Source organism: Prunus avium, chromosome 8 (assembly GCF_965620075.1).
Source record: "Prunus avium chromosome 8, drPruAviu1.hap1.1, whole genome shotgun sequence".
NCBI classification, from domain to species: Eukaryota; Viridiplantae; Streptophyta; class Magnoliopsida; order Rosales; family Rosaceae; genus Prunus; species Prunus avium.
Window position 1 is genome coordinate 29,613,168 of NC_142291.1, and position 16,160 is coordinate 29,629,327.

At 37.0% G+C, this 16,160-nt stretch overlaps 3 protein-coding genes across 3 annotated transcripts; all 3 read left to right on the forward strand.

Moving 5' to 3' along the window:
* Window positions 1-1,849: 1,849 nt before the first annotated feature.
* On the forward strand, window positions 1,850-7,377 carry LOC110762923 (Putative N-acetyl-gamma-glutamyl-phosphate reductase). Its single transcript, XM_021965651.2, has 14 exons — window positions 1,850-2,120; window positions 2,288-2,428; window positions 2,601-2,708; window positions 2,964-3,050; window positions 3,154-3,204; window positions 3,310-3,381; window positions 3,634-3,753; window positions 4,389-4,449; window positions 4,554-4,634; window positions 5,403-5,482; window positions 5,576-5,665; window positions 6,370-6,498; window positions 6,608-6,745; window positions 7,202-7,377. Exons 1-13 carry the CDS (start codon window positions 2,067-2,069, stop codon window positions 6,713-6,715), a joined length of 1,182 nt encoding a protein of 393 aa, XP_021821343.1. The 5' UTR covers window positions 1,850-2,066; the 3' UTR covers window positions 6,716-6,745; window positions 7,202-7,377.
* An 869-nt stretch (window positions 7,378-8,246) lies between these two features.
* On the forward strand, window positions 8,247-10,993 carry EMB1273 (embryo defective 1273). Its single transcript, XM_021965645.2, has 4 exons — window positions 8,247-8,573; window positions 9,074-9,502; window positions 9,906-10,172; window positions 10,454-10,993. Exons 1-3 carry the CDS (start codon window positions 8,466-8,468, stop codon window positions 10,146-10,148), a joined length of 780 nt encoding a protein of 259 aa, XP_021821337.1. The 5' UTR covers window positions 8,247-8,465; the 3' UTR covers window positions 10,149-10,172; window positions 10,454-10,993.
* Window positions 10,994-11,261: 268 nt separating this feature from the next.
* LOC110762946 (uncharacterized) lies at window positions 11,262-15,917 on the forward strand. The gene is made up of 7 exons (XM_021965670.2): window positions 11,262-11,601; window positions 12,196-12,272; window positions 12,363-12,548; window positions 12,645-12,743; window positions 12,826-12,897; window positions 13,945-14,061; window positions 14,855-15,917. Exons 1-7 carry the CDS (start codon window positions 11,388-11,390, stop codon window positions 15,719-15,721), a joined length of 1,632 nt encoding a protein of 543 aa, XP_021821362.1. The 5' UTR covers window positions 11,262-11,387; the 3' UTR covers window positions 15,722-15,917.
* The last annotated feature ends 243 nt before the right edge of the window (window positions 15,918-16,160 follow it).

A 16,160-nucleotide genomic window follows, 5' to 3' on the forward strand; every position in this document is an offset into this window, starting at 1 on the left:
GGAAGATGCTTTGGAAGCAAAGTATTCTGTTGAGAAGGAGTTGACAGAGAGACAGAAGATAACTGAGAGCTTGAAAATGGAACTCCTGGAAATGAGTAATGCTCTTGACCAAATGAATAACTCGAATGAATCCTTGAGGAGCAATATGCATGAACTTGCTAGTGAAAAGGATCTTCTTCACATTGAGATGCTTAAGTTGAAGGAAAAGCTTGAAAGAGAACAAGCACGAGTGGATGAAATTGAAGCAATTGCAAATGAAGCTCAAGAGGTACATGCTTGTTCAGCACAAACAGTTTACTACTTTTTCTTCAAATTTACATATACTGATTCTAGTTTGCGGTACTAATTTTCAGATAGCTGAATTAAGAAAGAACTATGCTGACGACAAAGAGGCAGAGGTGAAGCTCTTAGAGAGGTCTGTTGAGGAGCTTGAACGTACTGTAGACATGCTGGAAAACAAGGTATGTCTTTGATTGCGATTAAGTCACATGAATCTTGTTCTAGTTCTGTATATTATCTATCATATCATCACCGCGACCTATGGACTCCTGCCTAGGTTGATATTGTTAAGGGAGAAGCTAAACGACAACGGCTGCATGAAGAAGAGCTTGAATTGGAACTTCATGCTGTGAAACATCAGATGCAGTATCATGGTTTTGTTTTTACCTGACAGATTGCCCAATTTAAAGCACATATCTCTGAGCTGAATTTGCATACAGAAGCACAGGCTTGTGAGTAACAAGCCGAAGGTATGGGAAAAGATTGAATCTCATTGTCTTGATGTAATAAGCACAAAAGCTGTGTAGCTATACTTATTTTGACACATGGTGCCTAATTGCAAGGAGGGTCATCTTTTATATATATATATATGTATATATATATTGTATAGCCGCGCGGCTATACTAATTTTGACACCTGGGCGCCTAACCGCTATACTAGGTTTTTTTATATTTTTTAGAACAGCATAGCCGCGCGGCGATACTTATTTTGACACGTGTCGCACGGAGGGTCATCTTTTTATATATAAATGGTATCGCTGGGCGGCTACTATATTTTATTAATGTTTCTACAAAATAGTATAGCCGCGCGGCTATACGCGATTTTTTCCTTTTCAGCTACATTTATTTTGACACGTTCGCAAAGAGGGTCATCGTATATGTAGATAGATAGATAGATAGAGAGAGAGAGAGAGTATAGCCGCCCGGCTAGACTCGGTTTTTCCTCTTTTTTAAATAAAAATAGTATAGCCGTCGGCTATACCCGGTTTTTATTTTTTTTTGTTAGAATGTATAGCCGCGCGGCTATACACTGTTTTATTGATGTTTCTTACTTCCTGAATTTTCAGTTTTTGTAATAACATTTTTAGAAAAAGGAAAACAACCCATTAAATATTTGGCATGCTTAAAATATGAGAATTAATTAGTATTTTCCACACGAAAAAAAAGTATTAATTTTCCTGCTCTAGATAGTAAATTAGATTTCCAGCTAGAAATTTTTTTATTTACTTTATTCAACAATTCCTGTGTATTAGAGACATCCTACCATTTAACTATATATGGTATTCCTAAATATTTTCCCAAAATTCCAAAATGTAGAGTTTTTAAATTAATTTGAGTATCTATATTGGATATAATAGCAAATTTCCCTTTTATTTTCAAGCGATCATTTCACTCACCTCACCCTTAATATGTCCACTTTAATCCAGACCCTACTGGCAAACAAAAAAAAACATATCCTAACCCTAATGTTTTGTCCTTTTCCATTGAGTTACTGTTTATTACTTTTTCACCCACACTTGTGCCTTTTTTACCGTGGAATATATTCTATGTTTCGTCATGGATGCTCTGTCAGTTTCTGCAGCGGGGAAACTCCGTTTTCTTACTGAAAAAAAGAACCTTTTTTGTCTGCCAAAAAAGAAGAAGCCTTTTTTCTAGTTTCGCATTCCCCAGCATCTAATTCTTGACGGCCTATATATACATGCTGTATTGTAGTTTAGGCTTGTGAGAGCTGGTATTCAATTTGAAGTTTTCTAGGTGTTGTTGCTCTGTGCAAGTTTCTGATAGAAGATGAGCTCTGCAACTTTCAGCTCCAATTTTCTTCAAACTGGGTGCCTCAGGAAGGTATGTACTCATTAAGATTTCTGTTTATTTTCTCAGAAAATGCGGGAAAAGGAAACCCAGTTAAAGCCCTGCATTGTAAATTATCAGTCAATTGGAAACTTTGATTTGTTGTGTTAGTGTTTTCCATCATAAAAGTTGAACTTATTATTGAGGTTTGGTAAATGCAGGACGGGTTTAACAATCCAAAGGATAAGAAGCGAAATGTAGGGAAGGTGTTTGTTAAATGTTCCGTGAATACAAAAACCCAGAAAGCAGAAAAGGAAGTTCGACTTGGTGTTCTTGGAGCCAGTGGTTACACTGGTTCTGAGGTAGTGGCTCACTGACAAACCCTTTTGTTTACCATTTCTTATTTTAACTCAGAGCAGTAATGTTAAGTATAGATGAGAATTGAATTGGGTTAGATAATTATGTACTCAATATTTAAGTAGTTCCATGGTTTTATGGCTTACAACGAGCTGAGATGATCCTTCTTTCTGGAAGATTGTTCGGCTGCTGGCAAACCATCCTCACTTTGGCATTACCTTGATGACTGCTGATAGAAAAGCTGGACAGTCGATTGGATCGGTGTTTCCTCATCTGGTTTCCCTAGTAAGAATTTCTATGATTTATGTGTTTCCTCTAAGGGCCAAAGACTTGAATTTAAATATGATATGATATCTTTCCTTTTCTCTTTCTCTTTATATAAGCTTAAATATTGGTGCATTCCTATGGTATGGTTGCGCTCTGTTAGTTGTCGTCATGGTCAATTTGATGATGGGGTTTCAATCATTTGATGGTGGTGTTTGATCATGGCATAATTTTCAATACTTTGGAATTACATTGCTTGGCCTTCTGTGTTTGCAGAATCTGCCAAAAATGGTTGCTGTCAAGGATGCTGATTTTTCTGATGTTGATGCTGTATTTTGTTGTTTACCACACGGAACCACACAGGTTTTTTTTTTTTTTTTTTTCCTTTGTATCAGTCAATCCTTTCTGATTTACTGAATCTCCTCCTGAATTTCTAACATGTATATGTTTGTTATTTCAATTGCAGGAAATTATCAAAGGCCTTCCCAAGAGTTTAAAGATTGTTGATCTGTCTGCTGTATGCTTTGAATAGCACTACCATGCAATGCTTTTGGGATTTTTTATTGGCACTCATCAACTATAAATTTTTCACATTTTTAATTTTATGTGATGGTTTTTTCAGGACTTCCGTCTACGAGATATCTCTGAGTATGAAGAATGGTATGGTCAGGCACATAGAGCACCAGAATTGCAGGTAAGGTAATTTCTTCTGCATACCTAGGCTTCTACGGAATTATAAAGTCCACCAAGCATTACTGTAGGGATAGATTGAATGTTAACTTCAACTTTCAACAAAAACTCTGGCCTGTTTAATTTGTTGTCATAAAGTTCACCTTTGTTTTGCAGCAAATGTATATGACAAATAAAACTCAGGCACCATCTTGCTCTTATTTCTTTAAATTATTGCTCTGCTTATTTTAACAAGCATTTATCTTCCGGGATCCAGAAAGAAGCTGTATATGGTTTGACGGAGATTTCAAGGGAGGAGGTAAAAAGTGCACGCCTAGTTGCTAATCCTGGTTGCTATCCAACTTCTGTTCAGCTTCCCCTTGTTCCACTGATTAAGGTTTGTGCCTTGTATATGAGTTCTCTGCAAATTGCATGCTTTTATGAAATATGGGCTTGAGATCAATTCACTCACTGTTTGAGATGTAATAATGTAGCTGAGATACAAACCCATATAAATACAGGAGGGTGTAACTCCTGGATACTCTTTAGAGAGCAACAAAAGTGGAAAAATGAAATACTATGTCTTAAAACTCCTGCACACTTATTATGCATACTGAACCACCATGCACTAGGAGGGAAACCAAGACATTAAAATTCCTTGGAATGTTACAGAATACAATCTTAAAGTGATAAACTTGTATAAAGGCGAAGCTTCAAAACTTGGTTTTATCTATGATTCTATTGGAAGTACATATGATATCACAAGTTAAAGATTTCTTCAGAGCAGAAAAAAGAAATAAAAATATTTGATCCTTGAAAATATGAAACTAAAGGTATGCAGGTGGCATGAATTACGAACTGTGTTAAAGTTTCGATATAAGCATTGCTTTCTCATGAATTATGTTTTAGGTAGACTTATAATCGTATAAATGGCAGTTGTCTAGTCACTAGCCTCATGCCAGTTATGGTGTTCTTTATTCCCAATGGTCCTGGCACATGCCTTATGGTTCTCTTATTGCATTTTCCTTGCAGGCTAATCTCGTTCAACCTAAAAATATTATTATTGACTCAAAGTCTGGTGTTAGCGGAGCAGGTTAGGGCTTGATTGCAGTTTCTAACATTTCCTTGCGAAACTTTACCATTTATGTGCCCCTAGTGCTCCCATCAATTATGCCTGCGGCCTGGTTACTTTTGCAGGACGTGGTGCCAAGGAGGCAAATTTGTACACTGAAATAGCTGAAGGCATATATTCTTATGGCGTTACCCGTCATCGCCATGGTAAGATTTTGGATTTGTAGATATTTAAATTTTACACTATAGGACATGTTCAATCTTACTTCCTAACTTGAGCAAAATACACAGAATGGGTAATTAAGCTAAATACACAGAATGGGCTATTGAGCTAAACACAGATAATGGGAAATAACTTTAAAAAGTGTGTATTTACTTCTTTACTGAGAACATACGCCTGAAAAGATGCTTAAAGAATTCTGGTAAGTGGAGAGAAACAACAGGTAAACAACTTCTTTGCTACACCTCTCAAACTCAAATGCTTGTAAGTTTTTTACACCATTGAACAAACATGCAGTTTGGGAACTTTAGTCTTACATAATAGATGTAGAACTTCGAAACTCCGATGTTTGTAGTAAGAATCTGGTTTAAATAAAGAGAAACAAGGGGTGAAGGGCTTCTTTGCTACACCTTTGAAATTCAGATGCTTGTAAGTTTTGTACTGTTGAGGAACATGAAGGTTAGGAACTATAGTTTTGCCTTTTTACTGGCGTCTTCTGAATGGAATAGATAAGTGGGGGTTGACTGTGTTCCTTCATTGACTGGACTGAGTGGTCTCTCTTAGATGACATAATTCTGGAATTTACTGGTTGATCTAGCTGATGTTCATATTGAAGGTCTAGGCTTCAGAAAATGGTGTATCTGCATATTCTGGATACTTGTACGAAGTTACATAAACAGTAGACAGCATGTGTGTTTTTTTATTTGATTTTGATTACCTAAGGCAGTGACCTGGATTTTATCTTTGAAATTCAGTTCCGGAAATTGAGCAGGGACTATCTGATGCTGCAAATTCAAAAGTAACTGTTAGTTTTACTCCACATCTAATGCCAATGGTAACTATTACTCTCATATGCAATTAGAGATTCCGTATTTTACAATTGACTTTTTGCTAACAGACTAAGCATTATTTTACTTTTGTCTTTTAGAGTCGTGGTATGCAATCAACTATCTATGTGGAACTGGCTCCGGGGGTAGAAATCAAGGACTTACGCCAACAGTTGAAGTTATCCTATGAGGTATATACTGGTTATATTTTTGTTCTGCTGGTTGTGTACTTATCTGATGCATCTACGACTGATGTAGGATATGGGTGAATTGAGTGTTTAGGTAATTTAGCGGAAGCTAAAACAACGGAAAACAGATGTCCGCATCAACGACCAAAATAAATAAATTGATGCATCTCTGATGCTCAGTGGGAATAAAAGCCAATACATTGAAGTTTAAATGCACACCCCACAGACACACACATATAGTTAAAACTGTTTAGTAGTTTGGTTTAATAAATAAAGGTTATTTACATACCTGTCAAGCAAGAATTTTCTTTCATAGATTCCCATATCAGTGAACAATTATTTGCATTAGTGGAGCTAGACTATCATGGCTTAACAATCTGCCAGAATTATGTGTTACTTGGTTCATAGGATTCACAGTTCAAACTAGTTTTTCTTTTGGCCGAAACAATGTGTAAACACCCAATGCTAAATGGCAAGATATTGAGTGCAGGACTTCTGCTTATGCTGCATTGATTAATAAAACATAATTCAGTCGGATAAATTACCAGCGTCCCTTAATCTCCTTGGCAATTTGGCAGTTGCACTAGGAAGCACATTATTTGTGCAATCATATTGCTTGTATGTTTATATCATGTTTTTTCTCTACTCTCTTGGGTGATGGGTGAAAGTATTGATTATTCTTTTCTATTTCCTTTTTTCTTTTGCAGGATGAAGATTTTGTAGTTTTGTTGGATGAAGGAATTGTCCCTCGCACTCATAATACTCGAGGATCTAATTATTGTTTCATCAATGTCTTTCCTGATCGGATTCCTGGAAGAGCAATAATAATTTCTGTTGTATGTTCATGTTCCCCATCCTTGTATTTTGAAAAAAATTGTGCTTCTATGTAAGTGTGAGCTTATGTTATTATCGGCTGACAGCTAAACTTTCAAAATGTTGGTGCAGATTGATAATCTTGTCAAGGGAGCTTCAGGTCAAGCCTTACAGAATCTTAATGTGATGATGGGATTTCCAGAAAGCACAGGGCTTCTTTATCAGCCCTTATTTCCTTGACATGTTAATTAATCACACATGAGTAAGCAGGCAAGTCTAGACTAAAACTTTCGTTTTGGCTATGCAAACCCCATTTTCTCATCTAGGAATTTTTCGATCCCCACCATTTTGGTGTTCTATTGTCCTAGTGGCTCTCTTTTGCATAAATGGCACCAACTTTATAATATTTGATATCGGGAGATAGGAAAGCCAAATTGTTGCTACCCAAAATGCATATCATCCCATGTTTCGAATAGCATCCGAGGTGCAAGACCACCATAAAACACTACCTTTTATGACATCTGTATTCTATAATACCATCACAAGTTCAGCTGGGGTTGTCTTGTCCCAAAGTTATAATTTTGGCCTTGATTTTCATCTTCCGATCTGCTGCTTCTCATGCAAATTAAGCCAAGAGTAAATATTTTTTCCTTTTTTTATTCTCATGCAAATTGATTTTCATATTCCGATCTCCTGATAACTTACATTCTGCTGATTGTGTTGCAGGTAATTAAGGTGTAGAAAAGCCGTTTGCAGGAGCTGCGTGACTATATCTGGGAGTTTACTTTGGTTATACAAGTTTAGAAATATGTTTTACCTGTTGTATTTAGAGATTTTGTATCCTCTTAAATGCTAGCCTGTTTGATTTGATGGCACTTAATCATGAAATAATTTTTCACCTATTTCTCGGTCTTACTGTTATGCGTCCAATAAAATTTACCATGTAATTTATCGTGGTAAACTTAAAAATAAATGCATACTTTCATTAATCAATTACTCATAAGCTCGAGACAACTTTATTAAATACTCAAAAATTTGTCGGATGCTTATGTTGAAATTACAAGAACTTACAAGAGCTTTGTAACTCAAGTAGTTGATAGCATTTATCTTTGCATCCGAGGTCAGTTCCCCCTTCCCTATATCTATTGTGTCAAGAAAAAAATTACAAGGACTTAAAAATCGAACTTTCCTCCTGTTGTGACGCTCAAACGGCTTTGATTTGTTTTAAAGGCTATTCGAACGGTTGTGATTTTTGTTTTTCAATTATACTTTTTGTTCTTTTTTAGTGTTTTTTTGTGATTGATGTGAGGCCTTTATTCTATATGAATGTGTTAGAGTACGTTGTAGCATGATTTGAGAGACTTATTGGTTTAGGATACAGGGTTTTTATTAGGGCATAAATTGTGCGATTGTGATGCAAGAGTAGTGCAAAAAATATAACTCATCATACTTCCGTTAGTTCGAATGTATGATATAAAGACATAGAATTTGTAGCTCAAATCGTTAATAATCCATAAGACCAAAGTTATGTTTTTAAATTAGTGTACAAGTGTAATGTTATGAAAGTCCAAGGTGTAAGGAGCTTATCAGTAACGAGAGCTCTATTTAATTTAAATTATTCAATAAAGCTTCACTTATATATAATTCTTCATTTTCTTTTGGTTGAACTATGTATTTATTTTTATAAAATGTGTTTCTCAAACCGAAAAATAAAAATAAAAATTTATGGACGGCCCATTAACTGGCGGCCACGAAGGTACGCTTACAATATGGCGGCAGTAGCGGATCCCAGCTCCATCCCTTAAACCCTCCTCTCTCATTCTCAATTTCCCACACCGAAAATACCGTCTGCGACTCCGACATCGAAGAGTTTCTTCAGTATCTTATCCTCCAACAAATCCAGCCATGGCGTTTCGAATCAAAGAAATCATCACCTAATTTTTTATTTTATTTTCAATTTTTCTGGAAACGGGCTCGAGCATTGTAAGCAATGGCAACTCTTTATCCTTCTCACTTGTTATCTGCCTCCCCCCACCTCCAAGGCTCCGCTAAAATCAACCTTCGGGCTCATGCTCCTCCTTCTGTTCTTGGGCTCAAGGTGAGCTTCTAATTTATATATTTTTTATTTTTTAAAATTATGATAATATATATGGGAATCTCCTTAGAACAGAATTGAAATGGGCATTCTTGAATCTTGTTGTGTGAGGATTAAATTTTCTTCATTTTGAATGTTAGGAAACGTGTTTCTGGAATTGTTTTCAATCTTATGTTCATTTGTGGTAGAAATTTATATGTGCTTTCAACTTTTTATTGTATGCTGATATGTTTGGTTGATGGGCAAAACAAATGCACAAAATGGGTCTAGAATTGTCAGCACAATCATATTGTGATTTAAACGATTACGTTTTATGTTTTCTGGGGAAATAAATTTAGAACCTCACATCATCTAATTTATCTGAATTTTGAACCGCTGACTTTGGCAATGTTATGTTTTAGTGAGTAACTTTCCCCATGAATATCAAACTAGTTGGCATGTAGCTTTTGTTCAATTGGGTTGTGTAGCTTCCTCAGTTAACAAGTTTCATTTTGTTGTTGAAGGGTTTGGCACAGTGTAGTAAACTGTATGCCTTTGGTCAGAGTGTTAGGCTTTCTGGGTTGCGTCAGAATTCTCGGCACTATATCTCGTGTGCGATAAATATGACTGCAGGACAGTCCGATGAACCTGGGAAGATAAAATTCAATCACCTGATTAATAAAGCAAGAAAATTGTGGGAAAGCTCTCCACAGCCAGTCAAGATCTTCCCTTGGAAAAGGGCCGTGCAAAACTTTATTCAACTCATCCTTGACCTTATACTAGCAGTTGTCAAATACTTATCTGTACCTTTGCTGGCTGTTTCCTCCCTTAGTGAAATGTCCTACTGTGCACATGCGAAGAAGTTGTTTTTAGTTCCTATTCCAGTCCTCATTGGAATGGCTATTGCGGAAGTCTTAAAACTGGCAGCCTTGGATGCTTCCCCACTTCTTAAGGTAAAGTTATTTTGCTCAAACCCCTTACTTGTGGCAGAAAGATTTAAACAAGTACAGAGTTGGGGGTGGGTTTCTTCAGGAATCTGGTTCTTCTTTGTTTGCTATTATATTACTCAAAATATCGTTATAATTTTTTTTATTTAAAGACAATATTATGAAATAATTGATGACTGCAACATAGTTTTCCCCATTTGCCTTTTGTTTTTGTTTTTCTGTCTATTTGTTTCCCTCCTTTAGAATTGCAGCACACCCTGATTTGAATTTCTCATTTTCAGTGTATCTTAGAGTGTCCTGAATCTTTTTGTGAGTTCATTCTATGGGAACAGTTCTTGCATAAGTGAAGGAATGAAAATTAAACTCGGTTATTTACTATTGAAGCTTATTGTCTGGTTTTAATTGTCAGGATGCAGAAGTTCCCTGGCATCTGATTGTCATGGCAATCTTCTTCACACTGCTCAAATTGCCAGGTCCATATTACCCATTCTGGGGGAAAATTTTGATCCCACACTTGGCTAATGGGGGGTTGTTAAGGACATTATGGTTTGCATTTTTGTGGTATAGAAGACCCCAAAGGGTATTGAGAATGGCACCGTCACAAAATTCTGAAAGTGGCAGTCAATCTGAAGTTGAACCAAATAAGCTCTAATTCTTGCGTCCAAACCTGCACCAGGTATTTGTTAACTTTTTCAGGTTTTCTTTGTTAAGTTTTACGCTGTTCATCGTAGCCTGTACCCTACCACTTTAGAGTAGGTATTATACATCCCCCTTGTTTCCCCGAGGCATTCGGTTTTCATTTAGTTAATAAGATGAGCTCTTCATGTAATAAATCTGTCTCCCTTCAGTTCATAAGTTTTTCATGTCACAGACATGTATGCTTTTGCTTACTTGAACCTTTTAAGTAATAAGATTTAGGGCTTCATCAAATAATTTTAACTCTCTCTTTTGATATAGGTGAAATTTTATCCAATGCGGTGATCAGTGCTATTGATTGTGAAATTACTCAAAGTGGGAAGTGGCATCAATTTGGAGCTCAAACGGTGGTTCTGAAGATGCCTTTGGTGGTGATAACTGCTACACTCGTTTGCCTAATTGGACAGCCTTATTTGCTCTTTATGTTTCTTTTCTTTGTTGTGGGAGAGGGAGACTTTGCAAATGTCAGACTATTCTTTTTGTTAGGGTATAACACACTAGCATCTTTATTACGCAGCCGGCAGCCGGCATCGCACCATCTCAAAGAAGTGTTGATACTTCGTCTGTAAATTGTTGAAGCTCTCTGTCCTGATTGAATCCACTCAAGCATTCTTCTGCTTGGGCTACCAACATATAAATGGTATGAGAGCGATGACTTGAGGAATTCTTGGTCATTCAAATTGTCAATTTGAGATATTTGATCTTGAGGAATTCTTTGTACGCTAAATGCGATGTCTATCGGCAAGGACATGTTTTCTTGGTTGAATTTTGAGAAGTAGATCAGAATATTTATAGCTGAAATTAGTTCACTTTCATGCCTAATTCAATGAGAGCATGGCATCCATTCACTATTAAGCTGCAAAAATAAATAAATAAATAAAAATAAAAGGGTTATATTTAATTAATATTTTGCCTAAAATAAATTGCTCAAATGGGAAGCAAGCAAGACTTAATCATTAATTTTTTTGACCCAAAAAAAATATTCACAATTTAATCTAGAAACGACGTCGTCTGGACAGATTTCATATTTTCAATCAGAGCCCTATGTCCATGTAATCTGTTATGCCAAGTCTTTTCCTCCTTTCACTTCCCTCACCTTGTCTGTCTCTGTCTCTCTCTCTCTCTCTGTCTCTCTCTCTCTCTCTCTCCCCAATTGGTCGGCGAGTCACTCACTGAGTCATAGAGCGATTGCACCATGAAAGAAGACCAAGACCAACACCAAGAAGCCACCGCCACCGGCGACAGTGCAAAGCGAAAGCTGGAAGACAGCAGTTTCAGCATCGAACTGGCCAAGCAGAAAGCTCAGGAAATCGCCGCCCGACTCGTCAGTGACGCCGAGTCAAAGCGCCCTCGACTCGAAGAGGAGCCTTTCCAGCCTAGCCCCGTCTTCAACCCTCCTCCCTACCCTGGTACTCCTTCATTCTTCCAATGCTTTGCTCTTTCTAGGGTTTTAGTCTTCTAGTTTTGTTAATTTATTACTATTCGCCTCTACTGTTAATTGAAAATTTTTATAAAAAAGGGAAATAATTGTTAACTATAGCGCAAGATATGTGGAGATTTTGGGGTTGGATTGTGTGTGAATGGAAAAAAAAAAAAAAAGAGAGTTCTACTTTCAGTCTAGCTCTTTGGTCGTTAAACCTAACTTTAGGTTTAGGGAATTTAGGTGATAGTGAGCACTTGGGATTAAGTAATGAACTACTCCACCCCTGGACTGTTGAGCTTTTGTGGAGCATCTGGTGCTCAATCATGGGTATCAGTTCCCACGAGTGGTCAATGTCCTCTTTTTTTTTTTTTTTTTTTAAAAGAAAAAAGAGAGCCTGTTGCGTGGATGTCATACAGTAGTTAAATATAAAGATTCGGGCTATTTCTTGTAGTGCATCTGCATGTTTGAATCCAAGATCCTCTCCCATTGTGTTAGGAGTGTGGTGTTATATTTTCATACAAGCATCCCCATTTTTAGAACTGCATGAGACCTTCGTTTTCTAACTAAAAAGTTGGTTCAGTTTCTTTTACCGCGCAATCAGGCCAGTCTTATGGTTCTCCAGGCACAAGCAAGAAAATAACTATACCAAATGGGAAGGTACTTTGTTGGTTTCTTGCTGCTTCTTGGACTTTTTTCATGGCATAATGCTGATGAAATTGGATTTGTTTCGGTAATTCTGTCTTTCAGGTTGGGGTAATTATTGGAAAAGGAGGAGAAACGATAAAACAGCTGCAACTTCAGTCAGGGGCCAAAATCCAGATAACCAGGGATTCAGAAGCTGATCTTAGTTCTCTAACTAGGGATGTGGACTTGACGGGTACGTCTGAACAGATCAGTAGGGCAGAACAACTTATCAGTGATGTCATAGCAGAGGTGAAAGCTATGTTTATATTGGTTTGTGCATTGATGTTCTTGCAGTTTCATGATTCAAAAAGTACCGTTCTCTCAAAAAATATTTTTGTTGTACAGGCAGATGCAGGGGGCGCTGCTCCTCCCTCTACAAATCAGGGATTCAACTCAATCCAACCTGGAACAGAACAGTTTGTCATGAAAGTTCCCAATAATAAGGTAGATCTGTTGGATATTTTTCTTTTTAGATGAAGCTAATGCTAATGTAACAGTGTCATGCTTGCACTCGTTATTTTCATAGGTTGCTTTAATTATTGGCAAGGGAGGTGAGACTATCAGGAATATGCAAAGCAAGTCAGGAGCTCGTATTCAGGTGTGTATTTTAAGGAGGGTAAAAGTAATCATGGGAACTTATACTATCTCATAATTCCATTGGTTGGTCACACGTATTTTCAAATAGAAATTATAACAACCTTGTCAAAATAGTAAAATACAATTATGACACTTGGTTCATATTTGCACTCTTACTGCATTAAAGCCAACTTGATTGGTTTGATGGTTTCAGAGCATTTAGTTTTTCGGCATGAAAAGGATTGGAAATTAATAGCATATAACTTTAGTATGGGGGCAGAAATGGCCATTGTGTTGGGTTTGCATCCATTAGATTACTATAGTACTTTTCTCCTTTTTAAAAAAAGGAAATTTTTTTTTACTATAGTACTCACTTCTCTTGTTATAGTAACCTCTTTATTTGAACCAATCCTGGAAAACACTGTATTTATTATTCGGAAAACTGAACCTAAGTCCGATTAAAAAAAGCATGAAAACCATAGTAAGAAATATGTTTATCCTTTATATATAAGTGCTTTAAAAAATAAATAATTTAACCTAATGAACATGAAGTATGCATTAAAAAAATGTGGATGTTATGTTTATGTAATGATATTTTATGCTCAATGAGAAATACAAAATATTGGAACTAATTTTAGCAAAATAACATATTCTTTTCAAAATTTTGAGTTGTTAAAATTACATGGTATGTAACTTCTTAAATTTTTATCGAATAACTTTATATGAAAAATATAATTGTTATGTTTGTATAGCATCATAGTATGTGGTTGAACCTTTAAAACTTGACCCTCTGCCACTTTTTGTTCAATGATCGGTCTGTTATTTAGGGCATTGCTTTTTTTCTTTTTAGGTTTAAATGTTTATCTACTATTTTTTATTCTAAAGTTGTCGAGGACTCAAACCTTTTCTGTGTCATATTTGAGATTATGTTCCTGAAATAAAATTGATAGCATAGGCATTTTTATGGAATGACAATTGCCTCACCACATGGAACAAGTCTTGCATGCCATTTGTCTCGTATGTTCCTACATCTTATCTCCGTTATATTTAATATATTATTTTGCTTCAGGTTGTACCATTGCACCTTCCTCCTGGTGATATGTCAGCTGAGAGATCAGTATATATAAATGGAGTGACAGAGCAAATTGAGGCAGCCAAGGAATTGGTCAACGAAGTAATCAGTGGGGTGAGTCATCAGTGGTTTGTTGGTTACCTGTTTTTGCATTCAACCTTTTTTTATCTTTTTCACAAAAGTTCAATTTTAAAAAAAGTATGATCTTATGATAAAGGATTAGCATTGCTTTCTACTTACAACAATTGACCTTTTAATCTGATGAACAAAATCTTGTTCGGGTTAGCATTATCAGATTTTCTTCCGAGTCTTTCTTTGACAAGTTGCTTGATGGTCATTCTTTATCAATTGTAATCCTATACAATGACCATCGAGCAAATTGTCAAAGAGGGAGAGGGAGAGAGACAGAGAGCGAGAAAGAGAACATTATATTTTGCTTCATTATTGGTTTCAAGTGCAACTATTTTATAAGGATTATTCAGAAGTTTTCTTTTTGGGGACTGAAATAGTGGTTTTTAGGACTGGTTTTCTTCCTTGATGTGGTGTATAGTTTTCTTTAAAATTGTTCTGATAGCTAAGGTTGGAGCACTGGTCCTCTTTGCATCACTTTGTACTCTTCCTCTATTTACTCTAATTTTTTCTTATAATTTTTATTGAATGTCAGAAATTTTGGCCTAAATTTGAACTCGGTTTCTGGTTAAATTCTTCCTGTACTGATCGGTCCAAATGCAGACATAATTGGCAATTGAAACATTCAGTTCCCATTACCCTTCTCATCATATTATTCCTCTGAATTACTGGATTGTTGCTTCTTGGTTACCCTTCTCATCATATTATTCCTCTGAATTATTGGATTGTTGCTTCTTGGTTAGTTCTATATATTCTGTCCTTGGTTTCACTTCTGCAGAAGCGTTTAGTAAATACCTCTGGAACCAATAGCTATATGCAGCAGTCTTATGCCCCTCCTGGTAATTGGGCCCCACCAGGACAAGCTCCAATTCAGCAACAGCAGCCTCATTATGGGTACACACAACCAGGAAGCTATGCACCTCCTGCCTCGTACTATGGTAACTATCCTACCCAGGTAGCAGGTTGGGATCAGTCAAACCAAGTACCCAGCTCTCAACCACCTCAAGAAAGCAGTGCATATAATTACTATGGACAACAACCTCCGATGGGGTCAGCTCCCCCAAATCCTAGCTACAACTACAACCAGACACCCCCTGTCGCCAGCCATGGTTATGAACAGGGTTACGCTCAGCAGCCACCAAGTTATGGACAAAACATCTCTGGTCAAGCTCCAGGGTCTGATCAGCAGCACCAATATGCAACTTCAGGATATGGGCCACCTGCAGTGCCATCCAGTGTAGATGGAAGTGCTTCCTCTCAAAGTACTCAGCCATCAGCTGCTTATCCAGTTCCATACAGCCAGCCACCGGCCAACTCTCAAGCTGGGTATTGGCAACCACATACTCAAACGGGCTATTACCAAACAAGTTATGGAGGGCAGCAGGCGGTCGAAGACCCTTCTGCAGCATCTCAGTCAGCAGTATATGGACAAGGTGGGTATCCTCAGCCAGACCCTTCCCATTATGGCCAAGCAGTGAATCCTCCTGTCAATGGAGAGTCACAGCATCAGCCACAACACCAGTCACAGCCACCGACCAATGGATATGCGGATCCATCAGGTTATGCAGCTGAAAAAACTGGTGAGAGGAATTCGGAGGAAGATCGCTCAGCCCCTGCAGCGGAAACTGTTGGTTCTGAAAGCTGATATTTTAGCTAGTTAAGGATGCCCTCTCTTACTTATTTCCTTTCTGTTATTTTTTTTTCATTTTTGGAATGATTTTTCATATTGCTCTCACATACCATCTGTGTGGTTGCAAAGCATTATATTTCTAGCCGTTATATGTAGGAATATCTTGTTAGACACCCGTTTATTATGTTCATATGTGATGATTAGCAGTCAACAGCTAGTCCATGAGTTATCTTGTTTTTATGTTTGTTTAACTTCATAACATTTGTTGTCCCAAGGTCCATGAAATATTTTAACAGAATGGCACCAGATGAGCTATGAAGGTAATTTTGTTGTTTGACAATATGTTTGCAGTAAAATTTTTGCTACAAATATGTCAATGGTTGATGCACAAGATGGATGCCCACTTTTGAAGATTTTGTAAGCTGAGACATACGGTACTGTTTAAGTGCTTTGC